The sequence below is a fragment of the Vanessa atalanta genome, chromosome 18, assembly GCF_905147765.1.
Source record: "Vanessa atalanta chromosome 18, ilVanAtal1.2, whole genome shotgun sequence".
Taxonomy (NCBI): Eukaryota; Metazoa; Arthropoda; class Insecta; order Lepidoptera; family Nymphalidae; genus Vanessa; species Vanessa atalanta.
Genome location: NC_061888.1, coordinates 1,425,748 through 1,447,670, shown reverse-complemented (window position 1 = coordinate 1,447,670; position 21,923 = coordinate 1,425,748). Strand labels below are relative to the sequence as shown.

General features: G+C 36.8%; 3 protein-coding genes across 5 annotated transcripts; 1 reads left to right on the top strand and 2 right to left on the bottom strand.

Moving 5' to 3' along the window:
• Positions 1-94: 94 nt before the first annotated feature.
• Positions 95-7,433, bottom strand: LOC125070965 (protein sel-1 homolog 1). Of its 3 annotated transcripts, none has more exons than XM_047680998.1 (12): positions 7,242-7,433; positions 6,822-7,154; positions 6,388-6,533; positions 5,672-5,762; positions 4,455-4,678; positions 3,613-3,923; positions 2,993-3,107; positions 2,580-2,702; positions 2,017-2,122; positions 1,745-1,893; positions 1,117-1,659; positions 95-578 (listed from the first exon to the last, which is right to left on the bottom strand). In XM_047680998.1, exons 2-12 carry the CDS (start codon positions 7,087-7,089, stop codon positions 432-434), a joined length of 2,223 nt encoding a protein of 740 aa, XP_047536954.1. In that variant the 5' UTR covers positions 7,090-7,154; positions 7,242-7,433; the 3' UTR covers positions 95-431. The 3 variants fall into 3 exon arrangements, with proteins under 3 accessions (XP_047536954.1, XP_047536952.1, XP_047536953.1); XM_047680996.1 differs by having other exon boundaries at positions 2,993-3,118; positions 3,576-3,923; positions 7,242-7,432; XM_047680997.1 differs by having other exon boundaries at positions 2,993-3,118; positions 3,576-3,923; positions 6,822-7,432.
• A 157-nt stretch (positions 7,434-7,590) lies between these two features.
• Positions 7,591-17,173, top strand: LOC125070986 (alanine--tRNA ligase, mitochondrial). Its single transcript, XM_047681029.1, has 14 exons — positions 7,591-7,973; positions 8,041-8,214; positions 8,740-8,885; positions 9,385-9,540; positions 9,967-10,111; positions 10,525-10,658; positions 11,505-11,808; positions 12,436-13,238; positions 13,363-13,512; positions 13,795-13,921; positions 14,333-14,544; positions 15,096-15,300; positions 15,400-15,528; positions 16,243-17,173. Exons 1-14 carry the CDS (start codon positions 7,779-7,781, stop codon positions 16,381-16,383), a joined length of 3,021 nt encoding a protein of 1,006 aa, XP_047536985.1. The 5' UTR covers positions 7,591-7,778; the 3' UTR covers positions 16,384-17,173.
• A 682-nt stretch (positions 17,174-17,855) lies between these two features.
• Positions 17,856-21,823, bottom strand: LOC125070964 (protein CLP1 homolog). Its single transcript, XM_047680995.1, has 9 exons — positions 21,624-21,823; positions 21,354-21,515; positions 20,775-20,994; positions 20,051-20,221; positions 19,535-19,623; positions 19,091-19,192; positions 18,872-19,003; positions 18,326-18,507; positions 17,856-18,237 (listed from the first exon to the last, which is right to left on the bottom strand). The coding sequence occupies exons 1-9, from the start codon at positions 21,714-21,716 to the stop codon at positions 18,126-18,128; spliced, it is 1,263 nt and encodes a 420-aa protein (XP_047536951.1). The 5' UTR covers positions 21,717-21,823; the 3' UTR covers positions 17,856-18,125.
• Positions 21,824-21,923: the final 100 nt, after the last annotated feature.

Below are 21,923 nucleotides of genomic sequence, written 5' to 3'. Positions count from 1 at the left end.
TGATACTTTTCCAACTAAAATAGTGTTCATCAGATGTTTAGTATGTACTAAAAATGTATGTCATTATAAGTTTGTAAATAAAACCAAATGAATACTTATTGTAACTATTTGTATTTACAAAGTGTTTCTCATAACACTATAAAGTTATCAAACAGAAAATATAGATTAAAAATTATTCGTAATGGAATTTGTATTGTCATTAGAACTTTTGATTGACATATTGTTAACACAATACAGATGAAAGTATTATAGAACGATAATTGAAATAAATAAATTACTGCTTATGCGTGTTACTAAATTAAAATTGCACTAAATTTTTCAAAACACTTTTGGTCACGTTTGTCTATAAAATCTTTGATTCATTCTGTATGGACTTCGAATCGTTTTACTGCTACATTCGTTTAGTGAATGATTCGATTGCGTTCACTCGTTCAGTTGACCGGCTGGTTCGGTCGCCGGAGGTAGATCACGAAGCCGAGAGCGCCCACCAGGGCCGAGATGAGATACAAGTCCCAGTTCGAAAGGAACGTCGATTCACCGGACAGGAAGATGAAAGCGAGTGGACTCTGCGAAAGAGACTGTCGAATTGCCATTTAAATATCATTGAATTTTATCAAGAGAGAGAAAGAGAATAGTATTATGTTGATAAGTAGAGAATAATTTATGCTGATAAATTAATCGAAATAATTAAAAATAAACACCACATTATCTTTAAATATACTCCATATTGGATATAATATATATATTTATGAAAATGTTTTATTTATTACTTTAAGATTTGTTTTAATAATTAATTAATGGAATTAGATTACATTTTTATGTAACTACTTATTACTCGCGGCTTTGTTTAAATGAACAGGATGATGATGTTAGGCATAAAAAAGATTTTTAGTTTCTTTGAGGTTCTAGCTTGCTTCAAACCAAGTATTATCAAATTCCGTTCAGTGGTTGGGCCATAAAAGAGCAACAGACAGACAGACTTATTATTTTGGTCTATGACAGCTAATCTTGTCACTCGACAAACGTCACACTACTTTACTAGTGTGCGTATACAGTTAGCAATAAAGTAATAGTTAAGATTAGAAAAACAGAAACATGAGAAGTGATCAGTGGTACCTCGAGCAGCCCCTCGAGCGCGGAGTGCGCGTGCAGGCGCGCCAGCGCGAGCGCGGCGGGCAGGCGCGCGTCGGGCGAGGCGTCGGCCGCCAGGTCGTAGCAGCGCTTGGCCAGGTGCAGGTCGCGCGCCAGGCCCAGGCCGCGCTCGTGCATGTAGCCCAGGTTGAACGTGGCCTGCGCGCTGTGCAGCGTGTCGGCCGCCACGCGGTAGTGGTGCGCGGCGGCGTCCAGGTCGCGCGGCGTGCCCTGCCCGTAGTAGTGGTAGTCGCCCAGCTTGACGCGCGCGCCCGCGCAGCCCTGCGCCGCCGCGCGCGCCCACAGCTGCAGCGCGCGCCGCCAGCGCTCCGCCGCCGCCGCGCCGAACGCCCGCGCCGCGCCCTCGTCCAGCAGGAAGGCGGCGTTGCTCTGCGCCACCTCGTAGCCGCGCTCGGCCATGGCCAGGTACTGCAGGAAGGCCGAGTCCGAGTCGCGCGCGCGCCACGCCGCGTGCGCCAGCATCAGCCGCGCGCCCCACGGCCCGCGCTCGCACACGTTCTTGAACAGCTGCACAACACAACACAACACAGAGCCGACGAGGGTGAGATGGAGGGTGTCTCCCGCGCTCGTAGAGTGTGACGATGGGGCTCACCTCGACGGCGGTGGTGCAGGAGCGCAGCACGCCGAGCCCTTGCGCGTGCATCTGCCCCAGGTGGTAGAGCGCCAGCACGTGCCCCGACTGCGACGCGAGCGAGAAGTACTTGTTGGCTTGCTTGAAGTCGCGTCGGACGCCGATGCCTCCTGTAGACGAACTTGGGTTAGTGACTTTCTCTTAAAGTTTTTTTATGTCATATTATTTTCATGCACACAATGTAATAATAACAAAATATTGCGTCTCGTTATCATATGTTATAGCGATCTTACCGAAATACATAAAGCCCAGATGCAGCTGCCCCTCCACCCAGCCCTGGTTTGCCGCCATCGCAAAGTATTTAAACGCTGTTGCCGTGTCTTTCGGCACTCCTCGACCCTGAAGACATGATAAGACAAAAGTAGTTTAATAAATATAACAATATCAAAATTATAAATACTAAAGCAACTCTGTCTATTACCTCTTCACACTTAAACCGCTTCACATTTAGATGCAAAATTGGTATAGAAATAGTTAAAGGCTCGGGGAAGAACATAGGTTTCATGGCGAAAATTATCCCTGGAGGGAATCATTCGATGTATGTATGGGGGTAAAATGGGCAAAGAGGGGGTGAAGGTTTGTGATCAATAAAGTTTTACACATTTCGGGTCGCTAAAGCAGAGAGTTCGGCTAGTAATACATATAAGTACAATTAGATTAGATGAGCTACCTACCCAAGAGCTCGTTAAAGCCCACCAGTTACAGTCTTACCATTAGTGGGATAGAAAAATAGAAACATAAATGATAAAAAAACTATTAATAATAATCTGTTTAAAATATATAAAACAAGACCGACCTGTAAATACATGATACCGAGGCCGCTTTGACCAACCGGATTGTTGAGTTCAGCAGCTTTCCTGAAGTATCTGAGAGCCGTGTCGTTGTCAGCTTTGATTCCGTCGCCTCCCTCCAGGTATATCTGGAAAAATTTATCATAAAAGTCCATAATTAATATTATAGATTATTCAAGGTACAAACAAACACAAGGTACACACAAAACCAATAACATCGCTTCAAATGAATGTCAAAATTTGTTTATTTGACTTTTATAACTTTCGAGATGTAATCATATTTTGGTTTTGGCTGGCTAAGATTATCCTCGATGTGATGATGAAGTTTAAAGACACCAGGATTTGTGAGGAGCTTTATACTGTTCTGCCGGAAACACACGGCACAACCAACATTAGTGAACTAATATAATATAATCACCTTGCCGAGGAAGGCGTTCGCGACGGCGTTGCCAGTCTTAGCGGCCTGCTGGAAGTAGTGCAGCGCCTTGTTGAGGTCCAGCGTCACGCCGCGACCGCCCTGGAAGTGCAGCTGGCCGAGGCCGACCTAAAAAGGATCGCGGATAATTAATTGTATATTAATTTAATTTTTAATTTAAACAATTAGTGGTAGAACTTCGTGCAAGCCCGTCTGGATTTGTACTACCCACACATCATATATTCTTCCACCAAACAGCAATATGTACTTAGTGATACATACATTTACCATCAGGTGGCCAATTTATTTAAAAATATTCTTATAAATATGAAGGGAAATAAAACGGAACACAATTAAATAAAATACACAACAGTCATGGACAATAAAGTCTGAGAAGTGGACAATTTTTAATTGTTACATTTGTATCTCCACAGACATGTTTTTCTTGTATTTAGTGTAACCTATGTTTAATTTTTTTTTTTATTAAATGTGCCTGCACATCTTTATTACCAAGCAGCATGACAATTTAAGTTTTAGAATTATTATTTTTTGTTCAACAATATATAACAAAGTAACAAAATTGTACCTGCGCCTGCACGTCGCCGCGCTCGGCCAGCAGCTGGTAGTACTCGATGAGGTCGGTGTCGAGCGCGGCGCCCGAGCCGGCGCCCTCCGCCTCGTCCATGAGGCGCACGCGCTGCACGGCCGGCCCGCCGCTCAGGCTCACCTGCGCCGCCACCTTGTGCGCCACCTTCATGTACAGCTCCATGGCCTTGGGGCACGAGCCGGGCAGCGTGGCGCCGGCCCAGTGGCGGTAGGCCAGCGCCATCTGCGCGTAGTCGCTGTCGCCCAGCGCGCCCAGCGTGTAGTGCAGCAGCGCGCGCGCCTGCGACACGGGCACGCCCACGCCCGTCGCGTGCAGGAAGCCCAGCCCCTGGGTAGCCGGCGGGTTACGAGTTCTCATCTTAATTTCTTAAATAAAACTAACTGGACCGACACCATTTTTATTTTCACAAAAGAAATGTATAGAAGACTAGCGACCCGCCCCGGTCACACGAGTGCAATTAATTCACAAAGAAAATTATATGATATAATTAATTTATACCCTTAGATTACCTTCTAAAACAAATTTTACCTCTTCATAATATTACTATAGAGTTTCAAAAAGTTTAATTTTAATTTTATCAAGTTTAATTTATGCATTTTAAGTCGTTTATAAGAAACGGCCAATTAAATTAGTTTAAAAATATTAGGGGCGAGAATTAATAACTATTTATGTTATATATTTTCATTTTTATCAAAACTTAATCGTCCTGTCATTATTAACCCACTCATATATAGTTATGCAGTGGTTTTCGACCCGCGTCAAGCTACGGGCCCAAGGTCATGTCCCCTAGGGTTAAGATGGAACTGGCTACAGCCATGAATATAACGTTTAGTTCCTTCACATTAATGGATAACTTACCGCATGTGCATCTGCATTTCCTTCCTCACTCAACTCTTCAAATATCTTCTTAGCCTTTTCCACATCGAGTTCGACGCCCTCGCCGTAAATATACGACCAAGCTAGTTTGATCTTAGCGGGTACATAGCCCCAATCCGCGGCTTGCTTCACCTGAAGTATAGCTCCCCGAAGGTCCGGTGATCTCCGATCCAATTTTACCATGGCTGCTTCGAATACTTCCTTTGCTGTAAAATTCGAGATTTAAAAGCGCTTCTTCCAAATGCCGCTTGTAACTGCGTATGTGTGTATAATCACATATACTAAAGCCAAGCCAATCAATATAAAGCATCGATTACAAGATATTTTCTATGGATTTTTATTTTCAATTGCATAGAAAATAAACTAATATACGAATCATAATAAGTTACTGCAATAATTATAATATATTGGATACATATTTAATACATATATTAAATATTAAAATTAATTGTCACTAATAGTAACCGTATATTTTACAGTGCTTAGGGTATCTCGAGTAAATTTTAAGGCAATTCGAGAAAACGACTAACCGGGAATAAGCGCTCTTATATATTTTCAGAGCTCTTAAGATAACTCCATTTGAATTTCCCACATAGAGTTATCAAAATACCGCATTGAGTAATTCAGTTAATTGACGTAGTGTTAAATATTTTATTACGGGTCAGACATTAGACACTATGCTGGGTTTAAACGTGCTACCCGGCCACGACATGTTTTTTAAATACATATTCTTAGCAAGTAGAAGTAGAAGGGTGTAGGAAAAAATATAATAGGTTTTTAAAAAATCACAATTTTTATAATCGATAGTAATAATTACTAAAATTATTTTTTATTTCACACTATCAAGACCTTAAATTGACGTATTTTAGTATCGAAATAAAAACTGCAATAACTATTTACGTATTAACTGTATATAATTGGCACTTTGTTTTTCACTTAAGGGGAAGTGTTTCAAGAGGAAATAATGTAGCTAAAATAATAATTTATTTTAGAAGATTTTTACTGTTTCAAAAATGAATATTCGAAGTTTAAAATCCACCTTCAAAAGAGTCCTTATATTGTATATTTACTAATATTATGACGCTGAACAGTTTTTTGAATTACGGGAGTTGGATCGATATCATTGAGAAGTTAAATCGGATACAATACCAAGTTTCGAATAAAACAAAAATTTATAGTATAACATAATATAGACCTACCTTCTTTCATTTCAGGCGACAATTCTATTTCTTTCTCCTCGGGTAATGGAGGCAATGTATCTAAGATATCCTGTGGATTTTCTTCCATATTCTATAAATAAACATTTTTAGTTATAAATTATATTTCTCTAATGTCTATTACACAAACTAACATAAACTTAGTTTAGACGAGAGTGTTTTTTTAAAATTGACATATGACCAAAAGCTTTAGGTGGTTTCCAAAGTGTCGGAATGTAAAGACGGTTAAATGAGCCACCTGATGGTAAGTGATCACCAGGAATATACTGAGACATAGGCATTGTAAGAAATATTTACCATTCCTTACATTTCCAAAGTGTCACCAACTTTTAGAACTAAGATGATATGTCTCCTGTGCACTAGCTGACACTGTAAAGATACACTATTACCCAAATAAATAACATAATTACTATACATACTAAACACTAGAAGAAGTCATTTAAATATTAGTAGACATTACAAGTTCAACTAAAATTGCCTAACAAAATAATTTGATATATAAAGTCACATGAGGGCTTAAAACAAAATTACATTACTAAATCTCAGCTGTTATAAAACTGTAGATTTCTTTTTATTTGAGCATAGTCATTTCAGACACTATAATTCTTATATAAAAAAGCTTACTTTGTGAGATAGCCCACTTATTTACATAATATTACTCCAATACGAACAATATCAGAATTGACAAAATAAATTACCTCAAACTCATTTTCCTGCAGATTAGCTGCTTTACTCGGAGGCATCCAATTGGGCTCTGTTTGTTTCAACAAACTAAGCCTCAGTAACTTCAAAGTATACTCCATTTGCCCTATTTTATTATCAGCTTGGACAGGATCTAATGTATCTAAAAATTAAAGTAAATACAAATAAGTAATTATGTATATAAGCTGCAATATCCCAGTGAAAGTTTCAGATTTTTGAGGTACTTAATTTGAATTATAAAATTAATCTCATGCTTGGTAGTGAAGAAAAACATCACCCGGAAACCTGCAATATTTTATCTTATACATGCAGGTTACCCGTAAATAAAGCAGTATGGTGCAGCAGTGGAGACTTTACTGTCTGATACATGATGATAAGCCAACGTAAGGCTAGAATAATTATACACTAAGATATATACAAATTTCGTCACCTATGTTTTCTTCTTCCTTTTTTAGAAGTCGCGTCGTTTTACTGACTGCATCGGCATACTCTTGCATAGACATTATTTGTTTATTAATAGCCTCAGTTAATTCATTGTAATATTCCGGATCATTAAGCGTTTCCGACTCTAAGTTTTCCAATGACTTTTCATCGTCGTCAGAGGAATCTTCGGCTTTCTTATTACTTTCGGGACCGAGCGCCGTAGCCGCCGATAACACGAAACATAGCCACAAAATATACACTTTTAAATGATCCATTTTTATCCAATATCTGTAATTTTCTAGAACACGACCAGACTTACGTGTCCCTCGCAAACACAAAACTAAAACATTAAAAATATATTTATATATAACTTTTAGTGCATTTGTTCACATAATTAAGACACCCACTGACAAATATACACGTGTACCTTTTGATACAAATTACATGATTTTACAATAAAAATATTTATTTTAGAATTAATGTACTTATTACTGCCTAATGCGAATTGTCATTGACGTCTTGACGAGTACAGACTATAACTGCCAACGTTTAAGCAATAATTTGAAACTCCAAATCGGATACGCTTTACTATGAAAATATAAAAAATATTTTTCAGTATTTGGCGTTTGGTACCTATATATAATGATCTTGTTCTTACATCTAAATTTACTTACATAAAAACTAAACTTATATAAAAATCTCTATAAGAATATAACAGCTGTTGTGACATATATCAATTATTGTCAAACTTTATTGACAGCTGTGACTGAGTCAAAGTTCAAAAAACTGCAAAAATATTTGTTTTGCGAATTTTAACAACTAATTAAAACAATTTCTCAGCTCAAGTAAAATATATATATAATAAATATGTTCCTAATATCAACAGTAACTATATAGCGTTATCGATATTAAAATAAATAAAAGCTAATACTTAATATTTGTTTAAATCATATAACCTGGAAAAATGTTAAGGCTACAAATTTTAAAAAATAGAATACATAGACCTTCTCAGAGAAGGTTGAAATCTTCGAGCAGCTTCATTAGGAATACTTTCATAAATTATTTTAAAGATAATCATGATCATAAACAAATTAAATCTAGTTCTGTTGTGGCGCTATGTGATCCCACAGTGCCATTCGTGAACGCTGGCATGAATCAGGTAAATTTATAACTAATTATGAATATTAATGTAACATTGAACACTGACTGCAACCACTTTTCTTTAGTTCAAAGGTGTATTCTTAGGAGTTGTCGATGCCCCATGCCCTCGAGCTGTTAATTCACAAAAGTGTATTCGAGTTGGAGGCAAACATAATGACCTGGACTTAGTTGGTATCGATGGCCATCACCACACATTTTTCGAGATGCTTGGTAATTGGTCATTTGGTGATTATTATAAGGTATAACTATACTTAAAGTTCTTATTCAATCTATATTTACTCACATTCTTAATGTAATTTATTATTAGAGTAAGCAATAAAGTAAAGAATATAAAGCAATTATTCCACAAAGTTAATATATAGTTGCTTCCAATCAAAGAAAGAATAAAGGTAAACAGATCTTTGATTATCAAATTCTATGCAATTTGCTAACATCTCAGTTATATTATGCATTACTAACATATCTTTATTAAATATATCATTGTTACATCCATTTTAATTTTACTTCTAAAGTTCTAATAACAAATTCATCAATGTCCAAAATGCAATTTTTTCACAAATCCATAATTAATATCAATCATAGAGTATTCAAGCTCTCCAATGATATTGTTTTACTTTAATATTGAATTCTGTTTATTTGGCTTTTGTACATTTGTTATTGTAATAGGCTATAGATAATTACACTTACTAAAAAAGTAATTATGTTGACTCAAGTATTTGCATGGCTGTCATAGTCATTAAATAAATTAAGCTTTGATCTTTCAGAAAGAAGCTTGTCAAATGGCCTGGAATCTTCTATTGGGTCCATACAAAATGAAACCTGAAAATTTATTAGTCACCTATTTCTCTGGTGATGCCGTCATAGGCCTGCAGGAGGACAGTGAGTGCAGAGATATTTGGAAACAGATTGGGTATACTCATATGAAAACTATTTATAGTTCTTCTAATATGATAAATTGAATAATGAAATCATGATTTAATTTATTTACAAAAGAGTAACTACTGAGGTTCTTGCCGGTTTCTGTCGGTAGAATCTGCATTACAAACTGGTGGTAGCTCCAGTTAATATAGATTGTTAAATCACGATTCAAAAGTGCTTGTAAAAGCCTACTTTGAATAAAGTATAATTTAAATTGATTCTGCTTTTACCCGTATAATGAATTAAGTTTTACATTTTCTTACAATGTTACAGAAAACTAAATAACAGATGTCTGAAAAGATTTCTTTATCATCTTTAAAATATTATACAATAAATGATAAACTGTAATATAAACAAACAATAAAAATATTTGATAACTGCAGTTATCATAAAGTAATAAATATTAATCTTTGAACTGAAATGAAACAATGAAAGGCAAAGAATGAGTGAATGAAAACTAAAGAAACAGCTGATAATTTTTTTTCTTTTAGTGTACCGTCTAGTCATATCAAAGGTCACGGGGCTAGGGATAACTTCTGGGAGATGGGACCGACGGGACCATGTGGTCCTTGTACTGAGATACACTACATACATCCAGATGGTTCTCTTACAGAAATATGGAACATTGTGTTCATCCAATGTATTCGGTGAGTTATATTTAAATTACTGCTCCACTGCTGTGGGCTATAGTGTGATGTTTTACAATCGTTAACCATTTCCAATAAAAGTAAATGCCAAAACATATACAAAAATGTAATTCGATGGTGGTGAGGTACTTTTCGGAACTTAATCTGTAACATGTAAACGACAATTAATTTTATTAACGGATAATGCGTAAATGTTTTTTTTTTGTATTTTAAAAACTTAAATAAACAAATTATACTGTAAACTGCCCTGCCCTTCCTTGATCAGGAATACGTCGTTGAGAATACAATGATTTAATCTTAGTACAAGATGCAATTAAATAATATAAACTTTTGCATTGACTACCGTATACAAATATCGCCTATGGATTTTACTTTAAACTAGTATGATTAGGTAAAAGAATGTTTTAACGGTCGAGTTCATTTCAGAGAAATGGACGGATCAGTGAGTGCACTCAGGCGCCAGCACGTGGATACTGGTATGGGGTTAGAGCGCATGGCCGCTTTGTTACAGGGTGTTCCCTCTAACTACGACACGGATCTATTCCGACCGCTCATCTCGGCCATTGAAAAGGTGAAAAATAAGTGATACAGTCTTGGATTTTATTAAAGACTACACCACCTGCCTCTTTGATGAATTGATTAGCCTATAAGGCGATTTAAACTTAGCTTTTTGGGATCCGCAGCATTAAAATCAAGTTACTTGGTACCTATTATACATCAGATGTACTTAGTACTGTTGTTTACTGTTTTTTGTTTGAAGGGCGAGTGTGTCAAAATATAAAGGCAAAGACATAATATCTTAGATCCCAAGGTTGATGGCGCATTGGCGATCACTAATATTTCTTACAGCGACATTATCTCAGTTTAACGGTGACCACTAACCATTTGCCTGACATTTTATGAAACAAAAATGTACAATAGACTCTATATGGATAACTTATTTGTCATTTGATATTAATATTTATTTTGTGTCTCTGTTCAAAGAATAGTAAAGGCGCGGCGGAGTACAGCGCGAGCTCCAGCGCCGACGCTCGGCTGGCCCACGCGTACCGGCGGCTGGCGGACCACGCTCGGATGATCAGCGTGTGTCTCGCTGACGGCGCGTTCCCTTCGTCTAGGTGAGGAAACATTATTTCTGTATATGTTAATAAATAATAACTACTGTTCCATGAAAACAATCAAGCTGTTTCCTTATTAATCTAAAATATTTCTTGGTTATGTCATGATGTCGTCCTGTTTGATTTCGGACATCACGGCAAATCTCAAATGATAAATAGCTGCCATAATCCCATACTCCTATGGGATAGTAATCTGAAATATGTTTTTTGGGATTTAGTGATGGGATAACCAACAAACAGACACGATTATTTTCGCACTAAATACTATAATATAACCTATTCTAACCGAAGAAGGAATAAAGATAAACAAACCTTTCGATTCGATTTTCGTATTCGATGCAAATTGCTGATAGCTGACCGATATTGTGCACTATAAACAGTTTCTAATGAATATATCGCTTTTTATATCGGATTAAGTTAAGTTGAGTTATGATGTGTAGTGTTACGCGAATGGATAGAGTAAGAAATGAGTACATAAGAGGAAGTTTGAAAGTGGCACCGGTAACCGAGAAGTTATGTGGAAGGCGGCTATCATGGTATGGTCATGTTATGCGGAGGAATGAGGAACATATTGTGAGAAAGGTTTTGAGCATGAACGTGGATAGAGGAAGGGGACGATCAATGAAAAGATGGATGGATTGTGTGAAAGATGTTATGGCTGGAAAGAATGTTACTTGTGAGATGACGTCAGATAGGGAAGTATGGAAGAAGAAGACATGCTGCGCCGACCCCAAGTAAATCGCTTATGTTCTGTCGAAAATAGTATTTAAAATGTAATGTAAAACCTGTGCCAGTGCCAGTGATATCCCTAGTGCCAGTAGTTACCGTAATAATTTTAAATTTCAGCGTCAACTTAAAACAAATTATGCGCAAATCTTTCAAAATAAGCTCCGAAGTCTTCCAAAACTCAAACCTCCTGTCCATCCTGTACGACGAAATGGTCACCACGTTGGGAGACACGTACCCCGAACTCGCGTCCAAGGAGAGAGACGCAAAGCTTATTATTGACCATGAGAAAGATAGCTATAATCAATTAAGGGCGTCGTTGGCGAAGAAATGGACGGATCTAGTCAAAATGCACCCTGAGGTGGAAGAAATGAATGATGTTGACTTAGCAGGTTTTGCCTTAGGATACAAAGAGTTTAAAGAGGTTTGTATATATCTTTGATGTGATGGAATAATTTTATTTAAATCTACATATATAACACTTGATTGGTCGGTTTACATGACTAACTAAAGCAACAACCAGTGCGAAAGAGATATTGTACCTAGATGAAGCGGGAGGAAACTCAGGAGTTACTACACATGATGGTAAGTGGTACCTGCCGATAGACATTGGTACTTTAAGATTTCATCATGCCCCATATCACCAATGTACCACGTACCTTGAAACCAAGTTGTTATGTCGTATTTACACTGACTCACTCAGCCTTAAACCCGGAACACAGCAATACTTTGTATTTCTGCTTGGTAGTTGAATATATGAAGAATGAGAGTTTACCAAAAAGGCTTGGAAAAAGCCCCATCACAGTGTAAACTGGACTTAATCTGGTTTTTTAGTAGCTGGCTTAGCTTATGTATTTGTGATTATCATATATAATTAAAAATATATCTTAAGGTGCACTATATGTTGCATATACTGCCAATGTACTTATTCTCTATACGAAATTATACAGTGGGTTGGTGCGCGTGATATTATGTACAAATAAATTGCGGGCCTAACCTAATTTAGTCCAACAATTAATAGCAATAATGAAAATTAATTGTTTGTTTTCAGTCAATGTCCAAAATAAAATCAACCGTAATACCAGGGGAGGTCGTTTTTAAATTATACGACACGCACGGGTTCCAAGAAGACATTATCGAAAGGATAGCGAAATTGAACAATTTGGAAATAGATAAAAAGGGTTTCTGGAAACTTCTCTCGAATCACAAAGCGAGACATAAAACGGCGTTTAAAGAACAATCTTCCAATAAAGGAATTATGTTCGATAAAGCGATACAGTTATTAAATGAAAATGGAATCAAGAAAACGAACGATCAACCAAAATATGATATTAAAGATATAGACGACGAGATATCATTCGATCCTCTTAAATCAAAGTTAGTTGCAATACTAGACGAGGACGGCGAATGGCTTGACTTCTCAGAACCGAGCGAAAGTAAACCCTATTACATAGTAACGGAGAGCACAAATTTCTTTTGCGAGGAGGGTGGGCAAATTGCCGACAATGGTTCGGTAGATTTTAACGAAAACGTGCGTTTTAAAGTGGATAGTGTTTTTAAAATTCGTGACATTGTCTTTCATAAAGGCCACTTCGTTCTGAGCAAAGACAGTGATGTTTATGTGAAGAGGGGGAATACTGTAGTGTTAAAAGTGAACGGCGACAGGAGAAGGGATATTATGATAAACCACACTGCGATACACTTGCTGAATGCGGCCATTAGGAAAGTGCTGCCGAATAGCGTGATATGTCAGACTGGGTCGAATGTTACGGACAAAGGCTTCACTTTAAATTTGTCAGTTTATGGTGAGAAGTTGTCGCAGAAGGTCGTGTTGGAAGCTCAGGAATTAATAAGGTTAAACATTATATCAATATTAAATTATTGGACTTTGAAAATTACTTATGTAAATTATTTGGATTACATTTTTGTAAATCTTAGATCTCGGTTACCTAATGTGTACCTTTGCTTGCTTATTCAGACAGACGATAGAATCCAATGCCTTAGTCCAAACTCAAGTTATAGATAGTACGCAACTGTCATCGGAGCCCGGCGTGCTCACGGTCCCCGGGGAGACTTACCCTGAAGTGGGCCTCCGACTGGTGACATGTATGCCTCCCTTAGTTTCCAAGTAAGTAATCGGAGAATCGTAAGATTGAAAATAATTGTGATGTGTGTAACTCAATTAATCGGTTGACAGCGCACGCGCAATCTTTTTAGTATATCTTTGGATGACAGATTATTTATAGATGAGATTTTTTAATGAAAATTTGAGTTTATGAGTTTGTTTAATCGATCGAGTATTTTTAATCGCTAATCATCGTATATGATCTCTTTATTTATTACAAAGATAATTTACATTTAGAAATAGAATAAAGTAATCATATTAAATGTCGAACAATCCCGGGCGCAGGGAGCTGTGCTGCGGCACGCACGTGCGCGGCGCGCGGGCCGTGCGCGGCGTGCGCGTGTGCCGCGTGCGCGGCGCGGGGGGGCGCGCGCCCGCGCTGCACGCGCTCGCCGGCCGCCGCGCGCTGCAGGTGCGCTACCGCTGCACGCGGGACTGATTTTAAAATTTAAAATTTAAAAGAGTAGTCTGGCTCACCCCATCGTAAATATTATGTACCTGATATTATATGCTATTAGTATGCTGACCTACTGAATTGTCGTCTTCGCACGCTTGCAATAAAACAATAACGCAACTGAATAAATATAATTTATACCCTATATAGAATTGGACCATTGATTCCCTACAATCAAACAAAACTTACCTCTTTATGATATTAGTATAGAAAATGTTCCGAGGTTCCAATCTTATAATTTTCGGTACAGTCTGTGTGTGTCTCTGTGTTCTACAACTGATATAGCAATAACTCTTTAACTAATAAATTTATCTGCTACGAACGCGATCCTTTGAGAGATAATTATCTCATTAGTAAATATCTTCCCAGGCGCAAGAACTCTTCTGCCGTGCGCAGAAGCTGGCTGAAGTGATAGAACTGGCTGACCCGGAGCGTGTAAAGGGAGAAGTTTCGAGTATAAAGCGGGAGTTGTCGGAGCTCTGTGGGTCGGGTGGCGCTCCTTACGGCGACTATGCAGACTGTCTGCAACTACTGGAGAGCTTACAGAAGAGAGCTACTAATAAAAACGACGCAGCGTTACAGTGAGTGTCTTAGTATTAGCGATAACCGATAAATAACTTTCCTATATGTGAATCCACATACTATTTTTAAACTAAAAGTTTTGAATGAATTATTTAAACGGATTATCACTTTTAATGAATATCATATCTCCAAGACACAAAACATCAAAACAAAGACAACATATCAATTTAATAATAATACCGATATATATGTTACTATAATAAGTGACTAAATATTCAAACGTTGGGGAGACTCGCACTAATACCAAACACTAAGGAGATTCTAGATTACATCCATCCATCCATCTGATCTAATCCACAACAGAGATGGTCAGATAATGGATAAATACCATCCAGACCAGCTGAGAAATCCAGAATCCCCTGAACACCGATACCACCAAGGAACACTGGTCAACAAGGACAAACTCCGAGTCGATGAAGAAGTCATCCTCGTTGAGTTCAATGCAATTTATTAGACAATACAACATTACTGTTATGTAATTATATAAAATTCAAACGAACTCACTAACATTGAAAGTTTATTAATAATGAAACTAATATCTCTATTACAGAGCAATAGCCCAAGCGGAAGTTGAAGAAGCATGCCAAGAGGCGATCCGCGGAGGTCGCCGCTTCACCGTGCATTTCTTGCGCTGCTCCTACCTCATGCAAAGCGACGCAGTCCGGGCTACACTTGAAAGTGGTGATCAGAACTTGCCCACGCTATTGATGGGTTGTGCTGGAGGAGTCGTGGTGGCCACTGCTCGAGTTCCTAAGGTGAGTGGGAAATAGATAACGAGTTTGATCATCCAGGGAACTGCTGTTAGATTGTAGGGCAAAGAGTTGAACAAATCATATTTTTTTAATGTTTTTCAGGAAATTACGTCATCGACGTTTACAGCAGAGAAGTGGTTATCTTGCGTCCTGCCGATATTCAACGCCACCATTCTACCGGCAACAAACGACCGATCTTTGCTAACACACGCTGAAATGAGTGCAACTAAGGTAAAATGGCGCCAACTGCAATTTTCACAATTTCTTAACTAAGCTTATTATGCAGCCCCTATAGCGCTATTAGTGCTTAATTTGTGTTTATAATTCATCTCGTGCGCGGCGGTGAAGAAAAACATCGCGAGGAAACATGCATGTGTCTAATTTTAACGAAATTCTGCCACATGTGTATTCCCAAGCAGCAGTGGAGCAGCGTGGTGGAATATGCTCTAAACCTTTTCCTCAAAGAGAAAGGAGGCCTTAGCCCAGCAGTAGGAATATACAGGCTGCTAATAGCGTTATTGTTCACGGGCTCGCAATTGTTAATAATCTCTCAGATCTCAGATGTATCATCCCCACTTTTAGTAAAACCTTACGGCAGTCTTTCCACCAGCAGGACTTGCCTATTATGTAACAATCTAAAATATGACTGCAAGTATTTATGTTGAATATCATAGACAATGTAATATATGAGACAAAAATATTGTTCTCTCTCTCTAATAATCAACATGGCGGAATGTGTGTAACGCTAGTCTCCTGTTAGTAAGTTAATAAATAAAAAAAGCTTTATTGAGTATATTTTTTTTATTCAACATCCTTCTATTCACCTGCAGTCGCTGGTATTAATTATCACACTTATTGTGATAAGTATATATTTTAAGTTCAATGTGCTAGATATTTCCTTTTATACACTGTTTGTAAACGTTTAATAATATGTAATATTTTCAGGTAAGTTTAATAAACTGCGAGGCGATGGTCCAGGATTCAATGCGGGTTGCAATCAAATATGCGCAATCGCATATCAAGGATCTCAACAATACAGATATCGGGGATAAAGAACAATCCACACAGAACAGACAACATAACTAGAGTGCCTACCGACAGTCTTTCCAAGCAACAAGAAAAATGTTCAACATTTTGCATCGATTTGACGCGATATCATTGGTCGAGAGTTTGTATAATCTGTGGTATTCACTGTGGTCTTGCGAAAAATGGCGTTTTGAACGTCTACGAAACTATTATCGGGATTTTGAAAGCTAAATTATAGTTTTTATAAGTAGATGAAAGATATAGTGTTGTATTATAAATAAATATATATTAGGCAAGAACATTTAGTAAGGCACAATATAGCTAAGCTATTAGCAAATCGCGTGGCATACGTAAATCAAAGGTTTGTTTATCTTTATTCCTTCTTCGATCGAAGTAGACCATAGATTCGTAACTGCTGTGTTATAAATTTCTCAGAAACATTTACCTGAATTATTTAGAGGATTAGCGAAAAGAACACAATAGCAGTATTAAAATTAATATAAGTTATCAAAAAGATTTTACAGAAATTTCTTTTATCGGTTTTCCCACTGCTGGGCAATGGTCAACCAAGTATGCTGCTCAATAGTAAGGGTTATATATACTTGTGAATATTTTAGCTTTTAAAATTCAAGTGGTGCTGCTAACCTTCTGTTTATCATGAAGGTCTATCTACTATATATTGACCGCCCATGAGTCTAATGGCTTGATATAAGGCCACAGTTCCCGATAGTCTGGGTTCGAACTCCAAGTCGGGCCGAATAAAAGTTATAGGGATAATAAGATTGACGGAATCGAGAGTACTCTAAGTTTACTAATGCACGATGATATATCTGAGTAAGAGATACTAAGAGATACTAAGAGATACTGTCTGTGTAGAGTACCAGACTATCTGTTTATTTCAGAACGATAAGGTTTATATTATTTAAACATTCAAACGTCAACCAATATGTCAAACTATTGATATTTTTAAAATTCAATAATTAAGCCGCGGTTTCTCTGCGTAGTTTTTTTTTTAATACATTGAGATTTAATTTGATAACATAAATATTATCTTATGCTAGCAATCATGTAATTATGTTTAAATTATATACGAATCGGTGCTGTAGTCATTTAAATAAAATAATCACAGACTATTAATTATTTTAGTTTTGTGTAGTAATTCTTAATTTCCACGATTGAATAAAATTGTTTTTGATACAAATTATAAAAAAATATTAATAAATAAATGTCAGATTATAAGTTATATAATTTCATGTGATAATTAATTGTATTTCTTATGTGTGAATTATGACGATGATTTCTGTAAAAAAATATTCAGGCCGTACCGAAATTTTATTATAACATTCTTGTAAAATATACTGAAATTTGTTTATCTACCTCTTCTTTCTTCACTAATTATTTTTAATATTGATGTTATTGTATAATATCCAAATCACAATTATTCATTATGTTTATTTGGAATATCAAACTCCTGGAATATGAAATATTTTATTTTTCTAGTCGGATTGTTCAAATGAAACAAGTTATTAAAAACAAAAATGTCTTTTATTTACATAAATTTAAACTATTCCTATCTATATACACATAGAATGAGAAGATCCATCTCACTCTCGTCAATAAAATCCATCGCACAGTATTCGTTCTATCTAACAGTCAAATTCAATTCAATAAACAGTTATATCAAAATATTTTAATTTATGTGAATTTCACTGTACCAATAAATAACATCGTTCACAAACGATCCAGGCACCGCAGGTGGTCGGTGCGAGCTGGTGCGGGCCGATCCGAGTCCGTCCGGATCGCTAGTGGTTGTCCATGTACTGCAGGTCAGACAGCAGCAGCACGGTGGCGGGCAGCGGGCGCGGCTGCGGCGACAGGATGGTCAGCGTCTGGCGCTCGGGGTCCACCGCCGTCCTGTGGACGAAAAGGAGGGTTCGGAGGGTCTCAGAGCTCAGTTACACTACGCAAGGCAAGAAAAGGTCACCACAGGCAGGGTACTCACACGCAGACGAAGCCGGCGAGGTTGCAGTGCAGCACGTGGTCGTCGGGGCCGGCGGCGAAGGACACGGCCAGCAGGCGGTGCGCCAGCGCCGGCGCGGGCCACACGCTCACCAGCTTGGTCAGCGCGTCCTCGGCGCGCATGCCCAGCGGCATGCACGAGTCGGGCAGCGACGGCGCGCCCACCTGCCGCACGGGTGATTCATTTTCAAAGACTGACTGAATTTTTAATGCTTTATATTTGGTAAACTACTCTTCTTGAAATTAAGTTTTATTGCATGGCATTTTAAATATTATTCACGTAAACATTGGGAAGTATTTTCAATGAGAATTCTTCTTATTAATATTACAATAAAAATTTGATATAAAGTGTAACAAATATCATAATAATATTTGCACGCTGATAAGGCCGAGATTCCTGTTCCATACAGGATTATTATTGATAGTAATCTTTTTGTAAACCTGTATCATACAAATAACTTACATATTTGAATTTGACCATAAATACTCCAAATTAAATTGCGAAAATTCAATAATATCCGTAAATTACCTTATATATCTTCAAATCGGAGAACTTAACGTCAAACGAGTGTGGGTAGTACGGTGTTCGTTTTCCATAGAAATACTCCCGTATCCGAGCGTCCCTTGCCTCGGCTCGCTGTGTTGACGATCGCTCTACAACCTGAAATGATCATATTTTAATATTTAACATCTACTTCAACTTATATTAATTAAATTAATGTTAAATATTAATAAAAAAAACATGTACCCCTCCACTTTTCGGTAAGTAAACAACTTTCACAAATTTTGGCATATCTCTCTTTAACTCATTGTACAGCCTTTCGTTATCTAATACTAAAATGACATCCACCTGAAATATAAAAAAAGAAAATTTTCATATAATATTTTGTATCAATCTGTAAACTAACTGCACACAAAGAATATTTCCTCATGGAAGAAAAAAACTACAGATAATTCACCGAGTCAATTATAAGTTGTTAGATCTTTATTTATTTATTATTAGATTATTAATAAACATTAATCATATGCAAACACAGCGATAGTAGAAAAAAAATAGCTAACGATAACGCAAATATTACCAAAAAAAATTTATACGTGAACAGTGAAATATGTAGACTTAATAAACTGAATTAATTATGAATATATTAAAATAAATCAATATTTATATAACAATGTTCGGAAAATATTATACCTCAAATGCCTGTGCAGCATGTGTCAAAACCTTGTATCCCGCTCCTTTCACCCAACCACATGTGTTTATTATTACACCTGACGTTGATGCTGCAATTGAATTAAAGAGTCTTTTAATAACATAAAAAAATTACAACAACAACAGAATAAAAAAAGAAAGAAATGGTATTCATGTGGTCGAAAATTCAATCAGTATGAACTTATCCCAGTAAAGACCCTCTTTTTTTATCGCTAAAGAAACGCATTATGCGTTGTATACGTATGTTATGTGGGACGCGCCAGTGCCCAAGACTACTAGTACACCGGAATACCCACTAAAAACCAGAGGTACCCTCTCCATCCCTTCCTCATTAAAGACCCTACCCCAACACAGTACTATAGTATCCAATTCTTATTCTTATTCTATACTAAAGTATTTCCCGTTCAAAAAAAGTTTAAAACATTCAACCATTCTTATTTATTTATAGTTACCACAGAACAACAAAAGAAAATCCGCATTTTTCTTATATAATCTTACCTTTCTTATTGTTTTCGCATCGTTCAGCAATCACCTCAGCCAGCCGTGACACAATTGTATTATAAAGTTCCAGATTCTCTTCGGGTGATTTGTGACCAAAGTGGTAGACTAGCGGTGCTTGCTGACTGAAGCCTTCTTCTATAGATGCTGGTCGCTCAACTAGCAGGGCACCTAATGAAAAGTATAATCACATTTTATACTTATTAATATTTTAAAAATAGTTTCTCAATATAATATTATGGCTTCATTAGAGTACATAATACATCTGCCTACGACTTGGATAGCAATAGGACAATATACAATACTGTATATTTTTTTATTATTAGTAAGAAACTAAACAGAGAGAGAGAGAGACATATGTTACTACCTTTTATTGCCAGCTGTAATAATCTGCCAATTTTTAATAATTAATAACATTAACAATATTCTACGCAAAACAACCTTAGGAATGAGGTGATGAGACCACATGAATATTCTATGTGGTTTTGGCACCTGTGACATTTATGTTATAAGGGTTGGTTATAAGAGTCGGTCATAAAGCATAGAATATTGCCTATGTCCTACCGTGAAGTTCAAACTTGCTTTATACGAAATTTCATAAATTTCAGTTCAGTGTTTTTGGTGTGTAAGATCAACAGACAGATAAACAGGCAGTTACTTTCGCATTCATAATATTAGTATAAACTATTTATCAAAATAACATAAAAAAAATCTATGAACTTACCCACAGTTCCAGGAACACTTATGTGCCCTTGACCAACATCTAATTCCACAAATATTGGACGTCTTCCCATTCTTACTGCATAATTTAGTAGTATCCTTGTTAATGTTGACTTTCCTACATCACCTGGCCCCACCACCATGGTGACAGGGCCTCTTGTATTCTCCTGTTCTGCTGCGACTCTCTGTTGTTCCAGTGCTGCATGAACATTCAGATAGACTACCTACACATAAATAAAATAAATAAATAAGCACTTTGCTTTCTTCATAATCTTTCAAATAAAACAAACTTCATCACTTCTGAAGTGTATTACTGAAAAAAAATTGTCCTTATAGGATTCAAGTAAAACCTTTGTCCTTATGGTGAATTGCTTTGACCTAATTAATAAAATTGTTTAATTATGTTGGTAATGGCTTGAATTTACTAGACAGACCAGTACAGTAGAATAAATTAACAGCCAATATTTTGACTCAGAATTCAAAGAATAAAAATATATACACTTGAATTTTAATGGAAACTACCGATATTAGTATGCTATATGTATTGTCATAGGTTTAAGAGAAAAAAAAATAAATGAATTACCATTGGAGTTTCCTTAGCGATATAACTAACTTCAGTACGACCTCGGAGCTCGACCGTGCACCCATGCCACGTGAACACCGCCACTTTAGCACCCGTGTGGAACTCATAAGGCTTTCCTTTGACCAGCTCCGTACCAAACAACTCGGCATATCCGCTTTTAACCTAAAAATATTACCATATAAAATTCTGATGACAATCGAAAGGTATCAGCCAACAATTTAATTAAATATTTTACAAATGCATTTAATGCTAGTTTTACTTCAAACTTACCTCCAAAACAACTTTTTCGTTTTTTGATTCTACCTCAAACCGTAATTCTGAATCAGGTTCTAATTTAAATTCTTGTAGTTGTACTTCAGTCATTTTTAGTGAATAATTAAATAAAACTTATATTTTAATTATTTAATAATAAAGACTAGACTTATTTGCAAAATAAAAACAATACCATCGAAAAGCTTTATTTAAATTCACAGTTGACAGATTGCAAAATTACAGACAAAAAATAGTGCCATCAAATTGACATGTAACGCGTTATGCAGTTTTGTACTACAAATTGTTAAATTATATTTT

Excerpts from the sequence above, each read along its gene's own strand:
- LOC125070964 (XM_047680995.1), bottom strand. The coding sequence starts at position 21,716 with ATGACTGAAGTACAACTACAAGAATTTAAATTAGAACCTGATTCAGAA. Across the intron at positions 20,222-20,774 it reads AAGTGTTCCTGGAACTGTGG|GTGCCCTGCTAGTTGAGCGA; the intron begins GTAAGTTCATAG and ends ACTTTTCATTAG. Across the intron at positions 18,238-18,325 it reads CTCGCCGGCTTCGTCTGCGT|GACGGCGGTGGACCCCGAGC; the intron begins GTGAGTACCCTG and ends TTTCGTCCACAG.
- LOC125070965 (XM_047680997.1), bottom strand. The coding sequence starts at position 7,089 with ATGGATCATTTAAAAGTGTATATTTTGTGGCTATGTTTCGTGTTATCG. Across the intron at positions 3,924-4,454 it reads GAAATGCAGATGCACATGCG|GGGCTGGGCTTCCTGCACGC; the intron begins GTAAGTTATCCA and ends CCGGCTACCCAG. Across the intron at positions 1,660-1,744 it reads CCTGCACCACCGCCGTCGAG|CTGTTCAAGAACGTGTGCGA; the intron begins GTGAGCCCCATC and ends TGTGTTGTGCAG.
- LOC125070986 (XM_047681029.1), top strand. The coding sequence starts at position 7,779 with ATGTTAAGGCTACAAATTTTAAAAAATAGAATACATAGACCTTCTCAG. Across the intron at positions 11,809-12,435 it reads GATACAAAGAGTTTAAAGAG|TCAATGTCCAAAATAAAATC; the intron begins GTTTGTATATAT and ends GTTTGTTTTCAG. Across the intron at positions 15,301-15,399 it reads CCACTGCTCGAGTTCCTAAG|GAAATTACGTCATCGACGTT; the intron begins GTGAGTGGGAAA and ends AATGTTTTTCAG.